General features: G+C 42.7%; 1 protein-coding gene across 1 annotated transcript in view; it reads right to left on the bottom strand.

Annotated features, from left to right (window-relative positions):
• LOXHD1 (lipoxygenase homology PLAT domains 1) overlaps positions 1–22,694 on the bottom strand; it is a 113,993-nt gene extending 91,299 nt beyond the window's left edge. The window contains exons 1-10 of the mRNA XM_078616987.1: positions 22,670–22,694; positions 22,082–22,247; positions 18,612–18,692; positions 14,890–15,074; positions 14,088–14,186; positions 11,267–11,415; positions 9,210–9,333; positions 7,084–7,334; positions 3,041–3,176; positions 1,439–1,599 (exon numbers count right to left, since the gene is read on the bottom strand). Coding sequence (XP_078473113.1) covers positions 1,439–1,599; positions 3,041–3,176; positions 7,084–7,334; positions 9,210–9,333; positions 11,267–11,415; positions 14,088–14,186; positions 14,890–15,074; positions 18,612–18,692; positions 22,082–22,247; positions 22,670–22,694 — 1,377 coding nt within the window. The remainder of the gene's footprint in view (positions 1–1,438; positions 1,600–3,040; positions 3,177–7,083; positions 7,335–9,209; positions 9,334–11,266; positions 11,416–14,087; positions 14,187–14,889; positions 15,075–18,611; positions 18,693–22,081; positions 22,248–22,669) is intronic.
• Positions 22,695–23,167: the final 473 nt, after the last annotated feature.

Here is a 23,167-nt window from a genome sequence, read left to right as displayed (position 1 = left end):
ATTTGTGGGGAGTAACTGTCATTTATATACACGCTCAAATATCTGACATTTTACAAACGTCAGAACTATGTGATGTTGTACTGTGCACCTGTTAATAAAGGACTCCTATTGAAAAAACAAGAGGTTTTACTAATTTAAACCGCTCATTACTATTTATTACACCTTGGTATTCTTTACACTAACGTATATAGTGAGTAACTGAGCAGACTATTTTAGCTGTTTATAAGAGATGCAAGCATCTGTTCACAGCAGAGGGGCTACTTTTCTCAAGGCATGCTCAGGCAAGTTTGATTTGAGAAAAACGATGTGATATCAGCGGCACGACGTTTTTTTTACCTACGTGCTGTTGACACACAGCAACTAAAGTTTTAGGCTGTAACCTTTTTATAGCTTTGCTGATGGGATGATTATAATGCTGATGGCAAATGAGGCTTAAAGACCTTTACAGCAAAGTCAAAAAATCCAGCTGAGTGGCACTGCAGTGGGAGTACTCGACTCACAATCAGAGGCTTACGAATACTAAATCAGCCCATGATCATACTGAGTGAGAGAAAATAGGTACCACTTTGTGGGCATCAAGAAGGGAATGCGGAACTTCAACTCATGTACCTAAGTTGTACGTGTGTTGAACTTCTTTCACATTATACCTGGCCAACCGTGCTTATCAGTGGTGTGGGGAAAGGACAACAAACTAAACACAAAAAGCAGTTCAAAATAAATTAGTTTTCAATTTAGATTTTAAAGTGCATAGCTCCAGTGGCTTCCTAACATCGGAAGGAAGAGCATTCCAGACAGCCACGGAATGGCATCTGAAAGTGCGTGCGCGATAGTCTTATGTGGTAATGGTTATTTTTAATTTTCAGCAAAATGCAGCAGAAATGACTATTATCTTCTTGGTTCTTTGGGTAAAGTCACGTAGAAGGGAAATAATAAAATAATAAAAATAAAACAATAAAATACAATTATTATTATTTCCCTTCTACGTGACTTTACCGAAAGAACCAAGAAGATGAATCCCTGCAGTCACGAAAGCTTTAAATCGAAATTTAAAATGGCTATTAGTCAGAGGTAGCCCTTGGCCCAATTTGGGAAGGCCGTAAACTCTGCCTCAGGGTTTCCAATTCTCAAATGACACACACACAAGGTGCAATTCATTGATCCCAAAAATATACAGGCAGAGTGTGATGACGATAATGACGATGATGGATCGGTGCTGGCCTCCCACCAGAGAGTACTTCTCCTGGGAAGCTGCACAAATTAAATGTGCTCTCCTCGTGGTGAAAGCACTGACAAAGTCACCGCCATCGTGTTCCAGTAACCCGACTAATCCACCCGTGCGTGACACCTGAGGCCATAAAACCCGAGGCGAATTTTTTTATCCCCCTCAAAACTGGAGGCGTGAGCCGCCACTGCGCTTATCCGCGGCGTTGCGCCTGACCATGAACTTGTCGGTGAGGCCGCTCTCGAAGTTGTCGGAGTTATTGTCGAGCTGGATCTCGTCCGACTTGCCGTGCTCGCCGTACACCTGGAGGCACACGCGCGCGTCCGTGCCGGCGCCCTTCACGTCACTCGTCCAGATCCACAGGGACCAGGGCAGCTCTGTGCAGAGCACGCGGGACACGCGCAGGGCACGCCGTTCACCACCGTCTACTGGTACGCACACTGTGCAGCAGCGGTGGCAGCAGCGGTAGCAGCATTCGCAGTGTCCAGGGCCAATACGTGAACATGTGGCTGTATTCCTTGTAAGAGGTTCACATCTTCTTGGTTCTTTCGGTAAAGTCACGTAGAATGGAAATAATAAAAGAATAAAAATAAAACATAATAAAATAAATCTCACGACGTTTCGGCCACAACGCAAGCAGCCGTCCTCAGGTGAAGAACAGGTCTGTCGGGAAGACAGCGTCTGACAGACCTGTTCTTCACCTGAGGACGGCTGCTTGCGTTGTGGCCGAAACGTCGAGAGAATAATTTTATTATGTTTCATTTTTATTCTTTTATTATTTCCATTCTACGTGACTTTACCGAGAGAACCAAGAAGATGAATGCCTGCAGTCACGAAAGCCTTAAATCGAGAGGTTTACATGTCAAAAATTAAGCATTCGTTTGTTGTTTATTAAAATCCAGGTGTGGTCATGCGTGACTGTCATCCAGCAACTTGGGCATGGGGTTGGTGGTTCACACAGAGATCATCTGTGAGTGAATATGCACTTGCATAGTGCGTGCATATACCCATCTAAAGAGAATCGATGCAGGAGGTGATATGACAAAGTATGTATCTGACATTTCTGTATGGAGTGTGCTATTCTCTTCTGCTGCATGGGTTTTAAGGCCATCCTCTGCATTCTACAGATTTTATCCCAATAAAAAATTATCCGCGATGGAGGTAACAGGCAAAAATCCAAAAGTATGAGCCTCATGAACATTTTCTTTGAAACTCAGAGATGCTCTTCCAAGTAACCAATAACGTTATTATTATAATTATTATGAGCATCTCTTGGTGCATGCTTCATTCCCAGGTAGTTTACTGATATGGGTATTCGAGTAGATATCCAGAGCTCAGCGATGAAGGGGAAGATCTCAGAGGTCTAGTGTCGGTTGTGCAACAGCTGTGGAATCTCGTAGAAGGAAAGAGCTGGAAAGGTGTGGCGGTATCAATGGGATTGATTATGATGGCCTTTGGATTTTAATATTTGTTGCCTGGCAATCCCTGTAAATCGACATGAAGCACAGTTCAGGTTATTCGATCTGAACACCTTCACCCTGAGTGCGGCAGGGTGAGCGCGTGATCAATTTATTGGAAAACCCGAGGCGGAGTTTATGGCGCTCCCCAAAATAGAGCCAAGAGCTGTCACTAATGAGGGCATTTCTGCTACATTTTGTTGACAAATTAAAGTTATTCTCAACCCAGAGGACAAATAGTCTCCCTGCCATATTAATTTGGATGCGTTTATGTGAAGGAAAAAAACCCTTTGGTAGAAAAGTTGAATTTGCTGACAGCACCCTAGGGTGTTCGTGCTTAACGGGCGGGGAGAATGCTCACTCTTCTGCTTGATCTGGCGGAGGGAGATCATCTCATGCAGCTCTCGTTCGATAAGACCATCGCCCTCGTCCTCGTCCAGCCACATGCGGCAAGGGAACGACTGCTCAATGCCCGTGAATGGACAGTACACCACGACCTGCATGGCATTGTCACATGAACCATCATCATCATCATCGCTGGAGTAGACAGTCACATGCATACATCTTAATGTCATTAAAGGACGCCACAACCTGCAAGCAGCCCAATTGTCATCTTCATAATCACCACCAACATCATCTTCATCATAAGCCTAACTTTCCCAGCAGAGCACTCTCAAAACCAGTCTCATCATCACCATTATTACCACAAATAAATTCATCATCATCATCTTCATCGTTGTCAATGTCACGTCACTACTATTGCCGTCATCATTATTGTCATCATTACTGCCATGAGCATCACCATTACGATCATACAGTACACATAATTATCACCATCAGCTTTTTTCCAGTCATCACTATTTGTCACAAGGATCGCAAATATCAAAAAAGCAGCTCTAGTTTGCTCATATATACAATAAACTTCTCCTATTTTTTTTATTTGCCGAGTAAATTAATGCTCAAATGCAACATTTAACATCACAGAGTTGAACAAGTGCTTTGGAATAGTTCACCAAAATCTGCCCAAGTGTTACAGTTAATTTCATATTTGATACCTTTTGTTATTCTCATTGATCGCTTAAATTATAGAAATGTTCTTAAAACCAAACAAAGAAAAAACATCCAACAACTGGCCCTATCAGTCACTGTCGCAATTCTTGCAAATATTTCATGGAAATAAATTATGCAAATCGTGTGCCATTATCAATGCAGTACACTGCACACGTGAGCTATTTCACTCTGTAATGAGCTATTCTTGCAGATAGTTCACAGTGTCTCCCTTTCTTGCCTCTCTCTAGCATCCCTCCTCCTCTTCAGCTTAACACTTTCCTCAGCCCATGAGCGATCATGACTCCTTCCTTCCTGAGCACAATGATTATGCACAGAGCATCCACGAATGTCACCATGACTGCGAGAAACCCTGGTGTTGTGATGGACTTCAGAGAGACGACTCATTTAAAAGAGACAATGAGCAGAACTTCCACACATTCTGTAATAAACTACATCAGATAAATAATTACGATAAATATTCGTTGCCACGTAAAAATATTAACATTTATAGCACAGGGAAGTTGTCATCTCTGTTGTAGCCCCCCCTGAGCCAGTGGTGGAAACTCCACATTCATGTGGAATGGTGTAGATCGTACAAAGAACCAAATGATGAATTCCCATGAAGTAGCACCCATTGTATTGACCCCAGAGGGATGATGAGCTGCGTCGACCATCAACTGACACGAATTCTCGGCTTTCCAAATTTAAGTCCAGCGTTCTTCCACAAAGCGTCACAGCAAAACAAAAACGAAATATTGAAGGAGGTTACTTTGCTCAACGGGGACATGGCACCTGCTTACTGAGCACTGAGCGTCACTGCCAGCTGAGATTAAACGAGGTGTTCAGTCTTGATGGTCTGAGCCTGGTCGTTCATGATGACACAAGACAATCACTGTATGTGCTAAAACACACGATTATTTCTTATAACCTACAGTATTTTATTTAGAGCCCCATATACGCCGGGGAGACTCAGGGCTCTTTACATCGCATCTCATCTCAAGCAATGGAAAGGGAACCCCCAGTGGCAGCTGTCCCTGTGGGCACGAGGTGACTCGGTGCCTGCATTAGTCTGCAAGTAGGGGTCGATGTTTCCGATGCATAATCCCAATTGAGTCATTCGTTCATAGGCAATGGCAACTGAGGTGAACTCCTCTTGTTACCAGTCCCTAAAATCTTCAGCACATAGTAAAGGCAAAGGTGCAGCCCTGAAATTGCTTGAAAACGCCACCGCCGGCTTAACGGCCTACACGATAGGTGTTTTTATACGGAGGATAATTGGTCAGCATCCCAATGCTGACGAGATGTCTTGGAAGCATTACCCACACTGTACCCCACCACGCGTGACCCACCGATCGACTCGCTGTGGTATACCCATTGACGCTTCTGGATGGTCAGAGGCGGTGGATTTAAGAAACTTGCCCAATTGTTTCAACCGCTGCGCAGCGAGATCGAACCAGTGGCCTCTAGGTTGTACATCCAGTGCGGTAGCCATTGCACCACGGCAGAAATCCCAGGGACGAGTAGATAATACGCGAAACCGTGTGTGTCTACTTGAAAGAAACCGAGTGCAAAACATACGTTGTTGTATGCACTCAATTATCTACACCTGCAGTCGGTAATCATCTAAATAAAGCACACGGCACATAGGACCCACACGTAGGGCAAGATTGGGGTAATCAGCATCCCTGCATTTGACGGTCATGGGGCCACAGGCAGTGGATCAGTGCTCGGGATGGGAGAGGCGCCATGCTAATTTTGAGCTTTAATCCAGGACCATATATTTTCAGCCCCCCTTTGGGTTAGCTATCTCTCATCCCTATTCCCATGGGAAATGGGCAGCTCTGGTTGGTGGGTAATTGGCCTCTAATAAGCGGGACTCATTTAGGGTGTGGGTCCAGCCCTAGGCCAATCATTATGGGCTGTTCAGCCGTGGGGTTCCCATAAACATGGGCATGTGTCTATTGCGTTGAAAACTGTAACTGCCTTTTTTATAACTTCTCAAAATCTTCCATTTTTAAATTTCAGAATTCACAGATTGATGCTACTAGACGTATCTGGTATCTGCACCCACAATGTACATTTTCCAATTTATTTCATTCTTCAATTGGTCCTACATTAATTGACAGATGAACTATAATAATCCCCTCATTTTTTCAAGATGCTCTCTATTATTTAACCCCTTCCCATCCCATCTCACGCTGTTGTCATCCCTGTGTCTTCTGACCCAGAAACCAAAATGTATGACCTGTGCCTCAATTAAACCTCTGCTTGATTGGAGACATAATCTATATTGTACAGTATTGCAATAGGAACAACCCTACATTGACTCATCTACACTGCAATAGAAGCAAGAGATATGAAGCATTATCAATGATTTGTGATGTAGAAAATAACAGTGAAGATTATTAATTCTCCCTCGTTGATTACTCAGGAAGGTGTATCTACATCAGCTGTTTGAACTAGTGAGACTCCTCAAATACTCCAAAAATAAAAGATTACAAATAATTAAGTTGACTACTCGATAGCCTTCTAGTTGAGTCATATATTGAATTGTTAGGTGAATTAAGTAGCTACAAACCTAATTATTCACCCACCAATATATCAGTTTGGCTGCTTGACAAAGTGTTTAAAGTGTTTCTCACAGTGATAAAATGTGTTTTCGAATTCTAGCAAAGCAACCCTTTCAAGATCCCACTTTGAATAATTACCACTTTGAAGGAAGTGGAAAGACTGGCCCTGCCATGTGAATGTAGACGATCCACCACTAGCTTAGGGAAGCAAACAAAAATGAGGACTGTTCCCTTACTCATTTGAATAGAGAGACACAGACCCATGTTTGACTTGACCATAGTCGAGCCTATGGGCCTCTGGTAAAAGCTACCTTCAGGGAGGTGGCCGAGTGGTTCAGACGTCAGAGCACTGAGCCTGCTCTGCTGAGATTGTGAGTTCAAATATAGATAGCTGCCTGTGATTAATCTGGGTTCTCAAGTGTTGTGAGTTGAAGGCCGCAGCCCAGTTACCAAGACGACACAAAGTAATTGGTGACCAGGGTCGCTTGAATGAATCTCAGAAGTAGTTCTGTGTTATCCAATTCTGTGGGTCAATTTATAACACAACGGATTGCACTGCTCTGCAACAGATACAAAGAGATTAATTCTTCATCTCATGATAGGACACCGAGATAAAATTTGGTAAAATGACCGCAATTTTTATTTATTTATAGGATGCTGCCACAATGTAATGGTTAGCACATTGGACAATCCAGCAGGTTGCCAGTTGAAATATCCCTTATACCCTGATGATACGAAACGCTTTTATTTCTTTCAGATGCCCTCAAGCCCACGGCAGCCTCACCTTGTCGCAGAACCAGCCCGAGCTGACTCCTGAGTTGTCGTGGCCTATGGTGACGCGGCTGAGCGGGCTGAGCAGGGCGGCCACCTCGCTGCTGAAGCAGTCAGTGCGGCTGCGCTCGAACTGCCCGCCCGGCAGGAAGAGGCGCCCGCTGTTCTTGAGCCCCTGCGCTCCGTGCAGAATGATGTACACCTTAGAGTTCGTGCCGGCCCCGCGCACGTCCCCCGTCGTGATGGAGATGTTGTAGATGATGCCTGCAAGGTGTTGGTGAGAAGAAAGAACAAAAAATAACCAACGAAAAGGTTCATTCTCCTGGAGCCCTTTCAGGGGGCTGCAAGGGACAGGACAATGTCCAAAGTTGATGCCCTCTTATTTTCCTGGAAATGTATTTAGCGATGCCTCCCCAAAAGCCACATTTTGATTTTGGTTCTGAACTTTTTGCAAAGAGTTTGGCAGGACCTCTGCCGAAAGGTTGGCTTGTCACCCAGTCAAGATTTATCACAAGCAATGCTGTGCTCAAAGAAAGGCTGTCGTGAATGCTAAACTCCTCCTTTCTCATAGCAACCTTAACGACACACCATACAGCCCACGTGGCAGCACGCTCTGCAAATACCGATTGACAAGGCCCTTCCCGTGGCACTGCCCTTCCTATCCCCTCACCATGGTTTATTAATACAGAGGTCTCTTTAATATCTGAACATTTGCATATCTGAAAGGGGTATGGCAGAAGCAGCCTTCTGTGATCTCATTCACCAGAATTCAATACCTCATTTGCAATGAAACCACGATATAATAATTTAGTCACATGACATGTTATGCATCTGCTTATTTTGAACATATCCGACCAAAACGAGCCTTTGCTATCTCATAATATATCATTTTAAATGTTCAGTCGATTGCTATTATTTTGTGCTACATCCACCGTGGGGAGCAGCGCCGCCTTTCACCCCAACGACCCCGCTGTGAGATTTGACCCAGTGACATTACTTCCTGGAGTATGACGATGCATTATGCAACAGTGATCAGTTCCTCGTTGAATATCGAAGGCATTAGAGCTGAAATAGATCACTAACTTTAATGAAGGCACATACAGAAACATCTCCATAAGCATTCTACGTGCATGAAATATTCACAAGGGTTGAACACTGGCTGCCGAGCATTTCAGCGTTAAGTATTTATCTGACATATTCTTTGTGTCTTTCGGTAAAGTCACGTAGATAGGTTCCAAGAAAATAACAAAAAATAAGCGTTCGTCATCCTGATGACAAACGCTTGTGTTGCGATCGAGACGTCGTAGTTTTTTGTTATTTTCTTTGAACCTATCTACGTGACTTTACCGAAAGCCCCAAAGAATATGAATTTCTGCAGTCACGAAAGCTTTAAGTCAATATTTATCTGACATTCAGCACCGGTCTTAATATCTGAAATGCTCATTATAATTGTTAAACTGGAAACATAGCAGTCAACCTATATCCATGGTTTCGTGTTTCAAATGTATCATGTCATCTTTCATTACCAAAAAGTTGAGCATTTACTGAACTATGTAACTACTTTTATTTTAACCAAGTAAGGCCCACTGAGCGATATTGCTGGCCACAAAGTATGCCGAATTGCACATGGGTCAGATGGATAACGACGAAGCTTCAGTCATATCTTGGGTCACAACGTTGTCTACATCCAGTGTTAATACACAGAGTGTGTCTGCGATTCAATTGTATTCGAATTGTGCCATCAGCATCGTCTTGTGAGACAAAGAATCCTTTTGAATTCTCACAGAGCAGTTGCAATCCTGTGTGTTAGGAAACAGTCCCAATACGAAACTTATTCATCCTGCAGCCTATGTTAATTACTGGTTTCCCTCTGCGAAAACATTATAGTATTCTACATGTTGGGTGCTCTGAAAGGTGTCGGTATGCTATACCGTCATATCCTGCCACATATTGACCACTGCATATACATCTTAAAATGTATATTGAAGCATAATCAATGCGACCTGCTTCATGAATTCTGCATTATGAACGATGATATCTGTATTGAAGGAAGCTACCGTGTGTTGAGATGGCGTCTGTTGCATGCAGTAACTTTGTAAATGGGGACTGTAGCGCAAGCCGTTTTAAAAGTGTCCTCACCTGTAGCCTCTGTGCCACCCACTATGATGTCTCGCTGGATCTTGCCATCGTCCTCGTCAACAGCGAACCAGCGGTTCACCGGGAAGTCGTACGTCTCGTCGTTATCGATATCCTCCACCGTCACCTGAACATAGTCGTCATTATCCACGGCACTGCTAACATCAACACCACCACTACCGTTATGACAGCACCATAATTGTACAGCTACAGCGACACGCGGCTGTAACCCAAGTGTGGTCTTTCACGTTAGGCGGTGTGTTGTGCATATTTTCCATCAAGCTTTTGCCGTGCATTACCGCGAGCATCTCACTCCCCAACTCCTGTGGTCTTCCGGCATTATCTAAAAGACCACAGGAGTAGAAGTGGAAAATTCACTTTTACTACAAGTGGCTGCGAAAACCTCCGTGCTCAATTGACACACTACTGCAATCCAAATAACGTGCAGGCAGGGTTGCTGGTTCATGCTAGGATCACGTGTGTTTGTGTTTGTGTGTGTGTGAAATATCTTAATTCAGTTCAATGAGGTGCTTGTGAGAGAAAGTACATGAGGTAGGTCCTGACCTATCAATGGAAGTTTTGAATTATTTATCCCTTCGTAATGTTTGTTGTCTATGGATACTCTGGTTTGCTCATACATGCACCAATGCAAACATTTGAACTTGTAAATATTTTTCCTGGAATGAATATATGCTGACGAAGTTTTACTGGGTAGTCAAATAAGTTACTTATATTTGTTCAGAGTATTTTTGGTGGAGCGGAGGCGGAGTGGGTTGCACATTGGACGATGAACCCGATGACCCGAGTTTCTTTCCCAGCCATGGAATAAATGAACGGCCAGTGATATCTGAAGCGGTCTTCGAGACCCCTTCGCCAACTCACACTGACCAGCATGCTGAAGTATGGTCAAACAACCTCCATTACTGAAAGGCAAGGTCAGGCCTTCATCTGGCAGTGGGCTGACAAAAGGCCGTAATTATAATTGTGTTTTTTATTATTAGAATTGATTTAATATGAACATCATTCTGATAATGTTTTTTAATCACCATTATATATATGAAGCATATGAATAATAACAAAAAGAGTGCCATCTACCCAAGAAAGTCTCACCGAGTTTTAAGGAGGGATCCTGGTTTGGACGATTTGGCAACATTCCATGAATGAGTCTTTTGCATTTTGGAGGAAACTGTAGAGCATCGACAAAACCGCCCCACATATTCGAGGGGAGTACACTTAATGTTCTGCACAGGTAGATTTAAGAATGCATTGCTGTTCTGGCATCTTGTGGCCACCTTTGCCCAACCTTCATTGCCTGATATTCCCAGGGAGTCTACCATATAATGAATCAGACCACTAAATAGGTAAACCTTAATTAGTTTTAGATATATGACAAGATTGGCTGCATTCAGGGTGATTTAGTCATAGGCATGATCATCCTAATGGTGATTGTATTTAGTTCGTTTTCCTTCGCTGCACCTCCAAATAACATGCTTGGCTAAGTACGGTGCAAAATAAGTTCAACATGCATACATGAGCTAGGTTATGATATCATTGTCACCATCAGCAGTACATTTACTAAATGTGCCATTGAGATGCTTGCTGGATACCGTGGAATAATAGCAAGTTTACTAAATAAGACAGACTTTGCATAAACAATTGAATCCATTGAACTCAACACCATCAATAGTCTTAGTAACTCGATGCTCAATGGCTGATAGGTAGCTGTGATCCAATGAAGAAGTTGATTTCACATTCCATATACTGTGACTTAATGGACCAATTTCTTTGCTATGATCACTTTTGTTGTTGTTGTTCGTGCTTTTTGTTTTGTTGGCGTTTCTAAATTTGTTTATTCATTTTCATTATTTCATTTAGCTTGGTAGTATGGTTTTCATTTTCCTAGTAGTGGCTGTATGTAGGATTTGGTCCTCAAATATAAAATTAATGTTCACTGTTATACAATGCTATTAGCACGAATGACGCTATATCAAATGAAACTATTATTATTACTGTTCTACAGAAGGGGCTGTAGGAGTGAGACGTTGCTGTCGGTGTCACACCTTCTCGAGAAACCAGCCCGAGGAGGAGCCCTTGTTGTTGTGGCCGATGGAAAGTTTCTTGACGATCCCCAGTGCCGGGGACTCGATGGTGAACTTGTCCTCAACGCCGCGCTCAAAGTTGTCCTTCTCATTGTCCAGCCGCCGCTCCCCTGCACAGTTGTCCCACACACCTCCGATTAGCACGGTGGGCTACGTAGGTTGCGAAAGAAGTTGAACGTAATTGCATATATATATACACACATGTGGCATGTGTTCCATGAACCACAAAACACGTAGCCAATAACGAAGATAGGAGAACAAAAGGTCATGAGTGCAAAAAGAAGCTTGGAGAAATGCAAGCTCGGAATTATATTGAGGGAAATGGAGAGGGACACGTAGCTTTGATAACAGAGAACATTTCACCACGAAAACGGTTAAGAAAAGTGCGCTTCGGAAGGTCATGTTGCCAGCAGGGATGATGGCCGATGGTCAAGGTGGTGAGGAGTGGCAGCCGAGGAATGGGACACATCTGAGGGGATATCCACGGAGGAGATGAAGCGATGAAATCAATTCGCGGGCAGGTGCTAGATGGATTATTACATCACAAGATTGCAAGAGATGGGAGACCTTCATCCAGCAGTGGATTGATCATGCCTGATGTTGACAAATCTAGATATCTCTCTGTGTGCCATATCCTTTTTTCAAAGACGTTGGCGATAATGGCCTTCCATTTAGCTCTCTCCGTGATATTACTCAAGTTATTTGCATTGGATACTCCCAGCTCCTTCTAAAATGTAAAAATTGCTTATGTATTAATTCTAGATTTGAAGCTTTCGTGACTGCAAGTATTCATATTCTTAGGTTTTTTCGGTAAAGTCAAGTAGGTAAAAAATCAGCAAGCGTGCTGTGACGGTTCCACCTGAAGACGGAAGCTTGTGTTGCCTCCGAAACGTCGTGATTTTTATTTTATTTAACTTTAATTAATTTTGATTTTTTTACCTACGTGACTTTACCGAAAAAACCTAAGAATATTGCTTATGTACTGCATTCACAGTCTTCCCCGGCTTCTTGTGATACCTAGAATTTTTGCCAGTCAAAACATGACATAAAATCTCTTATTCTTTCATTACACGTCCAATAAATCTAACTTGCTTTTCTCTCATTATTATACATTTTCTTTTTGTACCCGCTGCTTTCCGTAATACTGTACATGTATTTTACGCTTCTTGTCTGTCTTCGAAACATTTAACATCCTTCTTTAAAAAAACACACATTTCTGTTAGTTCTAGTTTGCTTTGTAGGATCTTTGTAATTGTTCAGCTTTCACATCCGTGTCGGAGAACAGACCATAGGTAACACTTGGATGCCTTGAATATATTTGTTTCAATATTGATGCTATTTTCTGAAATACTGTGATATTCTTATGCTTATCTCTGTGATGCACCTACCATGACGAATGCCACACGGCAATACAAGTCATCAGTTACCTCTCCATGCAGGTATGTACACAGTCCCTTTTCTCAGGCCACTGCTGGATGAAGGCCTCCCCACATCGCGAAGGTCGTGGGGGTTATTTGACCGTGGTTTATCACGCTGGTCGGCATGGGTCGGTGAAGGTGGGGGAAGATAAGACATTGGAGCATCTTATCTTACAGTACAGCATTCTCTCGTTATTCACGAACTTGCCATCCACGATTTTAGCTATCCACAAATTGCATCTGGAACTCGACACGACTGCATCGAGAGAAAGAAAGTGATGAGAGATAAAGTGATGAGAGAGAATGTGATGTGAGAAAATGGTGAGGTAAAGTGATGATGTTAGTGTGCAGCATCATCATCATTTATGGGATTTTCATTTTTAAACTATTATTTTATACTTCAATATGTATTTTTATTTAATGTTTTGTATAACCATTTTTTAAGTTTTATGATAATAGTTTTGTACATAATAGTACATTTATATACTTATTTAAGGTAATTCGTAGGCCAAAATCAATCCAGTATCTGCAAATTTTGCCATTCACAAGCATCTCTGGAATGAGCGTATCCCTTGCGAATAGCGAGGGAGCACTGCATAGTACAACAGCGGAGTTTCTTACACTTCCCTCCATTGACAACGTAGCCTGGCAGCATCCTACAGCTCTTCACATTCAATGTACCACACTGCCAATGCTGGAGAACATCAAAAGCAATTACAGTTAATCCGTATGAATAGTCCATTTCAGTGTGCAATCCTAATACTTTTGCTTAACACGTACCGGTTAATTACATTTCATGAATTCATCATCAACCGACCCCTTATACGTTGAAAAGAAAATTTTTATTTGATTGGCACACGTTATTGTAACACTTGTGTGAAAGCGATGACGAATGGAAAACAATGTCGTAAAATTATCAACAAAAGTGCCTCCCTATGCTGTCAAAGTCTGATGAAAATGAGTTGCTGTGACTCAAGACCAATTTTGCAGGTTTTGTAAAACATCCCATCATGTCCCGATTCTCCCACTTGTAAGCTATATTTGCATATCCCTGCTATAGTAATGTACGAGAGCTGTTACTTCCTCGGGTTAACCAACAAGATACATGCTAATTTGAAGCAATTGCCAATTGTATTAGCCAAATAGTCTTTAAAAATAGTCCAAACATTCATCAGCAGGGGACAACCCTAGCACTATCCCGACCACCTTGGGCACTGCGACCCAATGCTACAGCCCTCACACTCAACCAAAAACCGAACATTAGAGCGCCTGACCCAGCCTCCTGCAGTTTTTTCCACACCACTATTTCACCTTCGATTGGTGTTTCACTGATGGAATCCATAACACGAACATAAAAGCTTCACCTGTATCGCCGAGGTCCCCAAAAATGTTGATGAACACGTCGGCGTCCGTGCCACCACCCTTGACATCGCCGGTCTTCACTCGCACCACGTACTTGTTCGCTAAATGGGGACAGCAAATGCGCGCGATTGCTCACATTGAACAGATCTTGAGGGACAGCACACACTTTTCTTGCAACTGAATTTGCTTCATAATAATCATAATTATTCGTATAACATTGCAGCCATACAGATCATCAAGGACTCTACACAAACGACATCTCAAGTTGGCGGTGCCACAGAACTCGTCACGGTGGGGTGATTGTGCGTTTGCATGTCATGCATCGAGAAAGTCTTAAAATTTTAAGTCTCCTGTTCCAAGTTAATTTTATTTTTTCAGGTGAGCATTCAAGAAACTACAATAGCTTGCAAGAGTAACCTCGGGCACTAGTCTGTCATTAAGGGAGCAATTAATCTTACGTATCATCACGGTCGAGTAAATTGCGTGGAATTTTCAAATTTGGACCCTGATGCCGGCACACAATGGCCTACTCTTGTGAATTGTGTCAGGGGATCTTGAACATCCACCGCGAAGCAGATGGCGTTATGGTTATTACGCCTGCAGTTATAACCAGGGTGGCCGCTGGTTTCGAACCGTGAACCTCTGCAACAAGTGGCCAACCTGCTACCGCTAGGCCACGTCACTGCCCTTAAAAGCTATAAGGACGGTGCGATTACCAAACGTACTACGTTATGACGATCACTATGATTATGTTGAGCGCTGGCCGTAGCAGTGTGGCTCGCGGGTGCACGGGGCAGCACTCACGGCGGGGAACGTCAGTGGGGTCCAGGCTGCCCATGAGGTCGCGCACGATGAGGCCATCACCCTCCACCCGGCTAAGCCACTGGCCGCAGGGGAAGTAGTAGCGCAGGTGCGGTCGGTTCACGTCCGTCACGGTGACGCGTTCCAGGTACCAGCTGGCGCTCGCTCCCGTGTTGTCGTGCTCAATCCTGACCAGCAAATGCAGGCCAAGTGTGAGCAAGGGGAGATTTTGACCTTCTTCGCCGTGCTGGTGAGCGCAGGTGGGAGGAGAGGCGTTGAGGCACAGTGCAACACAACAATGGAATTTGATGCACTTCCCTCTGCCGTACAAACAGGTATTTTACACAGGGTGGTCCAGATGTCTTGTGACCCGCAATTAATTGACCCCTAACATGTGTTTGCCCTTTCCATCTTCATTTCTGTTTGAAATAAACCGCACTTAAAAAATAGAAAGTTTCCGAGAATTGAATGGAGGTCACAAGACATCTGGACCACCAAATGTATGCATGGTGGTGACCCATAAAAGCACTGTCCAGGCTCAACAATGCTTCGCTTGCAAGATACGATGAGATTGGGTACATTCCAAGCGCGTTGGTCATAAACACATAATAGTGTAATTGTCAAAATTTCACTTTAATTACCCGCTCAGCTGAATGCACGTGGCACTCTTCTCTTGTTGACAGCCCAAAGCACACACCCATGGCAGAGGCAAGTCTTTCCGTGGGGCAACCAATGCAAAGTTACCAACAAAGTGGTACCTATTTTATACACCCTGGAGAAATGAAGGACTGAGTGGACCTCCCGTCTGGCATTTGAACCCATAGCCATTCGATTGCAAGACACGTACCCAGCCGCTTATTGCGGACAACACAAATCAAAATTATGAAATGTTCCATATATGCATACACAGTATGCTGTATAATATATTACAAAATCCTTTGTATATAACAGTGAACATTATGGCGGGACCCCGGGGTTCCATAAGCCCCCGGCTCTCGTATACACATATTATAATGTAAACAAAAACTTTGCTATGAGTAAATGTGACTGGTTGTTGTGAGTTTGTTCTTGTTTCTTTGGTAATAACATTGATTTGGGCTATGCAATGTCTATTTGTGATGCAGTTTCCTGTCATACTGCATAATAGTGGTACATCCTTGATGGTTTTAGTCACCATGTATCGATGTCTCTGCAATTAGTATATTGTAACTCTCATAGGTGTTGAGCCTCGTGTTAAATCACTTTATTCTACTCGATAAAGGTTACTGTCACTGTGAATATGGGGTGGTTACGTCGAATGACAACAGCCTATAGCCCTCGTGTCATTGTGAGGTTATTCGAAGGCGGTTTAATTGCGGGAGGATAGCACTGAAGGTGTAAAATACACGGCCCGCCACTGCTTTGTACCAATATTACTCTACAGTGTCGTGGTTCGCCGCTCCTCTTATCCGCATTGATACGAGCAGTATGTGTGGACTATGGCTTAACCGCAAAAAAAAACCTATCTGCACAGATGCATACGGACAAAAGGAGGAATTCACGGTGCAACGCATCTCATCTGTTAAATATCTGCAGGTAATAAGATTGTCATCGATTGATCCAGGCTGCAGACATTGGTAGGTCACAAATAATAATGAAGGTAGAGCAGTTTCACTGTATTATGCATACCGTGATGACAAATAAAGGACTTAAGTCGTGTAGACAGTTTCAGCAACTTTGCATAATACGTATGATCCTGCCCATACCCGAGCATGGAGTGCATTCACTTGTTCAGCTCTTCTGCGCATTCGTCATCGCTGCTGTGCTTGGACGAAATGACAACAGAATGGTGGGTCGCGGCATTTATGTGCGCGGTGGGACGGAGTCGCCAAAAATAAATAAATTAATTACGATTTCGAGTTCTGTTTATTCGGGACCCCGGGGTCCCGCCATGAGGTTCATATATTGAACATATTTCGCACCATACGTAGCCAACCGTGCCTACCAGAGGTGGTTGACAAATCAAGTATCGGTTTGTGGGAATTCGACTATATTGGTCAAATGAAGATTGGTCCTTGCCATAAGAATGTGGAATTACCCCCACTGACCTAGTTTAAACAGAGACGAGCACTGTTCAATGCCATTTCAAGCACAAAGAGACATTGACTTTTGATCAGAATTATACAAAGCATGCCGCTAATTAAACGGATCATTTTACTTTAATGATGAAAATGTTATGAAGGTCAACAAATTAAACATTTGTCACTCAACTTCTTAATGCAGGCAGTGGATTGACATTCCATGTTTGACTACACTTCACCGTGTGTCAATGTGGATTGGTGAGGAGGGCGAGGGGGCGGGGGAACTGGGACCTGTTTAGATACCTCTCGGCACTGATGTTAGCCATGGCCGACAATCGAACTCGGGTCCGTGGGCTCATAGCAGCCGCTCCACTCGCTACTTATCACGTATGAACAATTTAAGTAATGAGATGCATGGAAATTTCCCTCCCCCTCCCCTCGCACTTTTCACAGATTTCAATTAGTCACACCTGGCTGGCTGCAAAAGCCACAAACTGCCCCGGCAGACAGATGTTAAACCTAGAATTTATTTGGAGATCCATCCATGTGTACTTGCACTTGAGCGATATGAAACATTTAAGGCACTAAGCGATGTGATTCTTTTATCTTGAGCTTTTGTCATCAAGAGTTGCAAAAAAACAATCATACAGTTGTATCAAATTATCTCTCAGCATTTGCATATTTCTGGGCCAGAAATCCAGGATTGCTATTGAGTCATCTCTTCATGCTGTGTTATTCTCCGTACATACTCTGGCACAATGTACAGAGCTGTTTCATCGGGCTTTTGACTCGTTATATAACGAAGCATTCTATCGACAATTAGGGTTTTGCCAATCGCTGCCAAGTTGCAATAATCGGTTTCTTAAATGTGGGTGGAATAAAACGTTATATTCATGAAGCATTTAAATAAAATTATATCTAAAGAGGTTGTACAGGGTGGTCCAGATGTCATGTGACCCCCATTTTATTTTCTAAAACTTAAAGTTCATTCAAAACATACATATAATATGCAACGAAAACATGTTTGGGGCCAATTAACTGGAGGGCCACAAGACATCTGGACCAGCCTGTACAACAGGGAAGAGAAACATCAGGCGAAGGAGGGTGGTCGTGGGAGGAGCAATGACAAGCCGGGTCATTCAGGTGAAGATGCTGAGCAGGAGGAATTGTGTGTAAAGGTGGGGCGTAGAGAATTATGAAATTGCTGTGGCATAGTTATTGAGCGTGGAAGCGGCACAACTGTGGCAGGGTACACGGATTGGAGGGGCCAAGCACTGGGCTATGAAGAGGAGAAAACAAAATGGATAGATGGCTCAATTTTATTCCAGACACCAGGGGCCCATGCAAACCAAGATTCAACACTGGCAGAATGTTACGGGGAGGGGGGGCAGAGGAGAAAACAACAACAAAAAACTACAGCAGAATAGGATCTGGCTTACGGTAGAGATAGAACATAATGAGGTCAGTGCAGGCAACCAGTGTGTACTGGCGAGGTGATTGGTGAACAATGAGTGGGTGGAAATCACTGGCACACAGCTATCCAATACATAACTACTTAAGCATGGGCTGTGAGCTCAATAGACAACACATTGCACAGTCAGGTGCACTTGCAACAGAATGCAGTGTGTTAATTTCCCAATGTGCAGTGCAGGATTGGCAGTGTACCGGATCTTTTTCAGTGGTCCGATGTTGTTTGTTTTCAATCGGAAAATGTCCGTTTTGCAGCGTTCGAAAGCATCCTTTGACCTGTTGGAGACATCGGTGTCAGGCAGTGGTGTCATTTGGAAAATATTGACATTTTTAAAATATGGGAATTAAGAAGAGGTCAGGATTATTCCGATAAATAACATGTGAACTTCAATCAAATAATTGTTTTACGCATCTCACAGAGCCGCAGAGAACATGCCCAAGACATCAATTTCTTAACCGTATGCTTACAGAGACAGAAAAAAAAACCCAAATTTGGCCTTGTGTTAGATTCTGCTCCCACAAGTGCTTACTACTGTATACATTGTCAAACCCATTACTGTGGCGTATTTTTTCTACGCTTAATGAATTCATAAGATAATTATATTCAGTAATTAACAATTAGATAATGATAGTCTGTGGCACATATTAGCAGGCATGTTACAATCTGAGTGCACATCACCGCGATGCAGCACTTAATTGCAAAATGCATAATTGAAACTGCCACAAGGACATAGTTTGATACTTGGAGCAAACATTAAACGTGAATCTCTTGAAAGCGATCATGTTCGTAACCACCGAGTTCCCAAACACTTTCTAAAATCACCTCAACATTCACAGAATACATTCGGAATAATTGGTGGAATTAACAGGTAAACACGCTAGATTTTAACAAACGCTTGTTTTGTTATTGTTTTTTTGCAGTCTGCTTGTATTGTACACGTTAAATATCTTTGAATTTAGTTTACAGTACCCCAAAAAGATTATTGGTTAAAAAAAATATCACGTGACGCATTTAGATTTCTAACATTGTCCACACATTTCAGAACATAACACTTTACAAAGTACATATTTTATAATCGTTAAAATACTACTCTATTATTATGATGACCGTTATCTAAAACAATGGTAATATAACACTCTGGAGATGTTTCAAATGTCAAGGCCATAGCCAATGGAGCAGATTCATCTGCCCAGGATGGTATGACTTGGCATTTTACAGCGAGGCCTAAACACGTGGCCCCTTTACAGCTTCTTTCTCACAAGGGAGAAAGAAGCTGTAAGTCACGCTGTGGCGACATAACCTGTCAGCCCGGCGTCCTGGTAAGGGGCTGTGGGGTAAAAAAAACATGAGGCTCTATCAGTCACGCACAGACATGACAGATGCAGCAGGCTGAGTGTTTGTGTTCGTCATGCGCATGGGATAATCTACAGGTGCAAACTTGCCAACCCTACTGGCTTAAGCGTTAGGCTACCAATTATATATATTAAAAACAGCTTTATCGCATCCCTGCTTTCAAAGCTAATATCTCTTTTATTTGTTGTTTACATTTATTTATTGAAGCGGTATGACTAAAGTAGAAGTTTGTACAGATTTTAAAGACGCTTATAGCATATAAGTTTGTGTTAAGCAGGTTATTATATAACGTCATATTGAAGTAATTGGGCTGAGGCTGAAAGACAGAAAATAAATAAATAAGTATATATAAATTTCTGTCAGTTGTTTTGTATTTAATAACTTTTCTTTCACTTGTTGTTTTGCATTCGATCTTTTACTTTGCTCTATTTTATCCCTAAATCCTTTTGTGTATTTATCATTAAAATTATTCCAGAAAAGATCTGTGTATTTTGTTTTCCATTATTGCCTGTGCAGGTGCCAGCCTACATCTTTTTGATTTTGATAAGTCGGCAAGTGTGCGGGCAGGTGGGTGTTTGTGTAATCATGAGATGCATGCCTTCAGCATTCGTGCAGGTTAGTGTTTGCACTGGCTATGATATGGTGAAGGTTAGGATATGCTCGAGGCTGTGAGTGTGATGTTGGCAAGCCCAGCCTTATGGACGGGCGATGACAACGGCAGCTCAGAGCACAAAGCTGTGAGCGCCCATCAAAAATTCATAAGTGCTGGAAAAATCCTTCGTTCTTGCTGTATGTTATGGACGCACCAAAAAGTATGCACATAATGGGTAACATATGAGTCATGTTATGGATAACAAATTGGAACAAATGACAAGGTTATTACCAAAGGATTGTTTTAAAGGGGAGCTAAATTATTTGTTTGCCAGAGGAACCATTTACCTCGAAGCGAGTCCTGGTTGTTGATGGATAAACACAGGCTCAGTCTTGGCTACAGGTTGTGTTTGGATTCGTTAAGGCATGGCTTAAGCTTCATTCAAATGTGTGTACGTGTTGCTATTGCAAACAGGCCCAGAAACATTCGTTCAGGTAGTGTTTGCTCTAGCTATTGATATAACACAGGCTGCAAGTGGGTGTGTTGATAGTTGCATACAGGCACACAGTATTGGCTACACGTTGTGTTCACATTATTGTAGAAAGGGGCATATGCTTCAGGCGGGTCGGTGTGTTGTTATGCCCATAGCACCCGAACATACAAGTCGTGTTTGCATTGGCACAGGCTGCACAAGTGGGTCTGTTGATGGACGGATACATGCACACAGCATTGGCTGCAGGAGTTGTGTACAAATGGCATAGGATGCAGGTTCATGTGTGTTGTTAACACACGAGGCACAGGTAGTGTTAGATTAAGGACGTGTTTGTATAGACATAAGGACGTTCATGATTTGAAGCTTTCGTGACTGCAGGGATTCATATTCTTAGGTTTTTTCTGTAAAGTCACGTAGGTAAAAAACATTAGAAAATAAAATAAAATAAAAAATAAAAAATCACGACGTTTCGGAGGCAACACAAGCTTCCGTCTTCAGGTGGTACCGTTACAGCCACGACAGCTGTATCAAGTAAATGAGAGATTGCACCACGATCTTCTCCAACCATTATATAAACGGAGTGGTAGCTACTGCAATCTCTCATTTACTTGATACAGCTGTCGTGGCTGTGACGGTACCACCTGAAGACGGAAGCTTGTGTTGCCTCCGAAACGTCGTGATTTTTTATTTTTTATTTTATTTTTTAATGTTTTTTACCTACGTGACTTTACCGAAAAAAACTTAAGAATACATAAGGACGTGTTTGTATAGACATGTTCATACTAGACATGTCGTGGGCTACAAACTGCTGTTTATCAATGGTTATACTGTAGGCTTATACATATGGATGGCAGCCCCAAGCACATGCTTATCGCAGAGGCTAGTTTAGATACATTTCCATAACCAGCAAAACAAACGTATGGCAATTTAAAGCTTTCGTGACTGCAGGGATTCATCTTCTTGGTTCTTTCGGTAAAGTCACGTAGAAGGGAAATAATAAAATAATAAAACATAATAAAAAATTATTACGTTTAATTTTATTTGATTATTTCCCTTCTACGTGACTTTACCGAAAGAACCAAGAAGAAAAAAAACGTATGGCAGTTTTGCTGGTTAATATCGATTCTGCAGATAACAGCTTGTAGAAAATGCATAACCTGGGATACAGTATAGAACGAAAACAAACATGATCGTCTCTGTAATGAGCAGGGAAGCAAATCCCCTACTTGCTGGAGAGGTGCAGCTTGGGAGAGATTCCGCTCTCTCCGAAGAGCGTCACAAACACGTTCGCGTCCGTTCCAGCCCCACGGACATCCCCCGTGGCCGTCACCACCTCGTAGACTGCAGAGCACGGAGGGGAATCAAACAACCATGTAAGCCTTCTTCTTGGTTCTTTCGGTAAAGTCACGTAGAATGGAAATAATAAAATAATAAAAATAAAACATAATAAAATACATAATAAAATAATATAATCATATACTATAATAATATAATAAAATAATAAAATAAAATATTATAAAATAAGCCTTGCTCGCAAGCACAGTCATTGTGCCCAATAGTGGTACAAGACGAGACAAGAATGGGAAAGGCGCTTTCTCCATCTCCCCATCATCACCGAACCATGATCAATCCACCGCTCGATGAAGGCCTCCCCCACCCCCACTCAAGTTGCCGCCATCCTTCCTGATCCCACGATACAACAATCCACCCGGTAACTTCACGCGAGCCGATCTCATCGCTCCATCTCCATGGTGGAAGTCCTCTTGGGTGCTTTGCCTCCTTTGGCTGCCACTGGGCAGTTATTTCCAACCCACCGGTCATCACCTGCTCAAGCGTCATGTCCTGCCCAAGCCTATTTACTTTATTTCACAGTAAAAAAAAAGTGTTTCTTTCTGTCTCTCAGTGAAATCTCAAGCATGCATCTCTCCATGCTTCTTTGCACACTTGTGAGCTGTTGTTCAATCCCCTTTGTCAGTGTGCGTGTGTCTGATCCGCGCGCCATAGCAAGTAATGCGCATTGATTGAAAATGTTGTTATCACACCTTCGTATGCTGCCTTTCATTATCAAGTTCAGCTTTCCAAATCGTGTTCCAACCAGCTCTCGCTTGCCTTTTTAGTTCATCATTTTGATCTTGGACCTCCGTCAACAACTGCACCAAGTGCATACGCTGTAATGTATCTGCTGACAGATATCTCCGATTAGTTAGTGAATACTTCCTATAATACATTTGTAGTTTGCAGAGTTGAAATAAATGCTACCTGGAAACTTTGGTCCAGAAGGCCACGAGTTAATTTTTATTTAAATGTTTTTA

This window comes from Lampetra planeri, chromosome 3 (genome assembly GCF_965212315.1).
Source record: "Lampetra planeri chromosome 3, kcLamPlan1.2.h2, whole genome shotgun sequence".
In the NCBI taxonomy this organism is placed as follows: domain Eukaryota; kingdom Metazoa; phylum Chordata; class Hyperoartia; order Petromyzontiformes; family Petromyzontidae; genus Lampetra; species Lampetra planeri.
The sequence above is the reverse complement of the archived record's forward strand: the minus strand, read 5'-3'. Positions and strand labels throughout refer to the sequence as shown.